The sequence below is a fragment of the Chaetura pelagica genome, unplaced genomic scaffold (genome assembly GCF_000747805.2).
Source record: "Chaetura pelagica isolate M959 unplaced genomic scaffold, ChaPel_1.0 scaffold455, whole genome shotgun sequence".
Classification (NCBI taxonomy): Eukaryota; Metazoa; Chordata; class Aves; order Apodiformes; family Apodidae; genus Chaetura; species Chaetura pelagica.
The window spans coordinates 299,324-300,460 of NW_009953483.1; the positions used below are offsets into that span (position 1 = coordinate 299,324).

At 55.9% G+C, this 1,137-nt stretch overlaps 1 protein-coding gene across 1 annotated transcript in view; it reads right to left on the minus strand.

The window, feature by feature from the left end:
- The window catches only part of CITED2 (Cbp/p300-interacting transactivator, with Glu/Asp-rich carboxy-terminal domain, 2), a 1,460-nt gene extending 490 nt beyond the window's left edge, over positions 1–970 (minus strand). Inside the window, exons 1-2 of the mRNA XM_009998542.1 lie at positions 777–970; positions 7–154 (exon numbers count right to left, since the gene is read on the minus strand). Of these exons, the coding sequence (XP_009996844.1) occupies positions 7–147 (141 nt within the window). The 5' untranslated portion in view covers positions 148–154; positions 777–970. The remainder of the gene's footprint in view (positions 1–6; positions 155–776) is intronic.
- Between the last annotated feature and the right edge of the window lie 167 nt (positions 971–1,137).

A 1,137-nucleotide genomic window follows, 5' to 3' on the forward strand; every position in this document is an offset into this window, starting at 1 on the left:
TGGCGCCGGCGGCGGCTGCTGCTGCTGGTGGTGGTGAGGGGGAGTGGGAAACTGCCCCATGCCCATCCGATGCGCGGGGTGGTGGTGAAGCCCGCCGGATCCGTCGGGGAATCGCCCGTGGTTCATGGCCATCATGTGGTCTGCCATTGCCCACCTGGAAAGTTAGCGTGGGAACACGTTAGGAAAAGACACCCTCGGACATCCAGCCACCCTCTCCCGGACCGGCTGCATCTGCCCGGCCCTGGGAGAAACGACTTCGCTGGTCCCGCCGTCCTCTTTCTCGGGGGAAAATAAAAATAAAAAAATCTCCCACCGCGGCTCCACCGCGGAGTACAAAAGAAAAAAAAATAAAAAGAGGAGCCTGCGGTACGAAAATCCCCGTCCCCTCCGCTAATCCGGCGAGCAACACGCCTTCCCACTCCAACTTGTGCATACCTATCAGCGGAAAGTGTTGCATACGGCAACAGCCGCCTCCTCCCCGCACGTTCAAAAGGCTCCCGAGCCCCCCGGCTTCGCCAGGGAAGGCAGCGGATTTCCACGGTGCTCTCGCTAACTTGCGGGGACCGAGCAAAGAGCTGGGAAGTCCCTCCTAGCCGCTGTCAGCAACTTTTGGAATTAAGTCCTAATTATTTTGGTAAAAATACAGTAACGCACAGTTAAGGAGGTAAAGCCAGGCAGCTGAGAAACACCTTTCCTCGCGTGTTTAAACAGTCCCATTTTTCCTGTTGCACACAAAAGGGACACCCAGCACCAGCTACGAGAACCGCCGCACTCACCTCCCGGTTTCTTTCTTCTTTTGCTTCAAAGGTGGCGGTGAAATCAGTCAGTAAAAGTCACCAAGCATAGAGAGGGTTTCCCCGGCTCGCTCCGCGCCGCTTACGTGACGGTTCTGTGATCGCTGCCGCAGCCCCAGAGCTGTTTTTCACTCCTCTGTGAGGCTCATCGGCACTTGCCAACAATGAGCTGTGTTTCTTCCCCAGCTTTGGCCACAGCTAATATAGGATTTCAGAAGGGAGGAGCAAAACCCTTACAGGCAACCAGAAGTAAAACCTGGAGCAAGCGAGGGGAAGGAGGAAAAAAAAAAAAAAAAAAGCGAACCACAACAACCCACCCCGGCACCCGGCGCGCACACGCGCA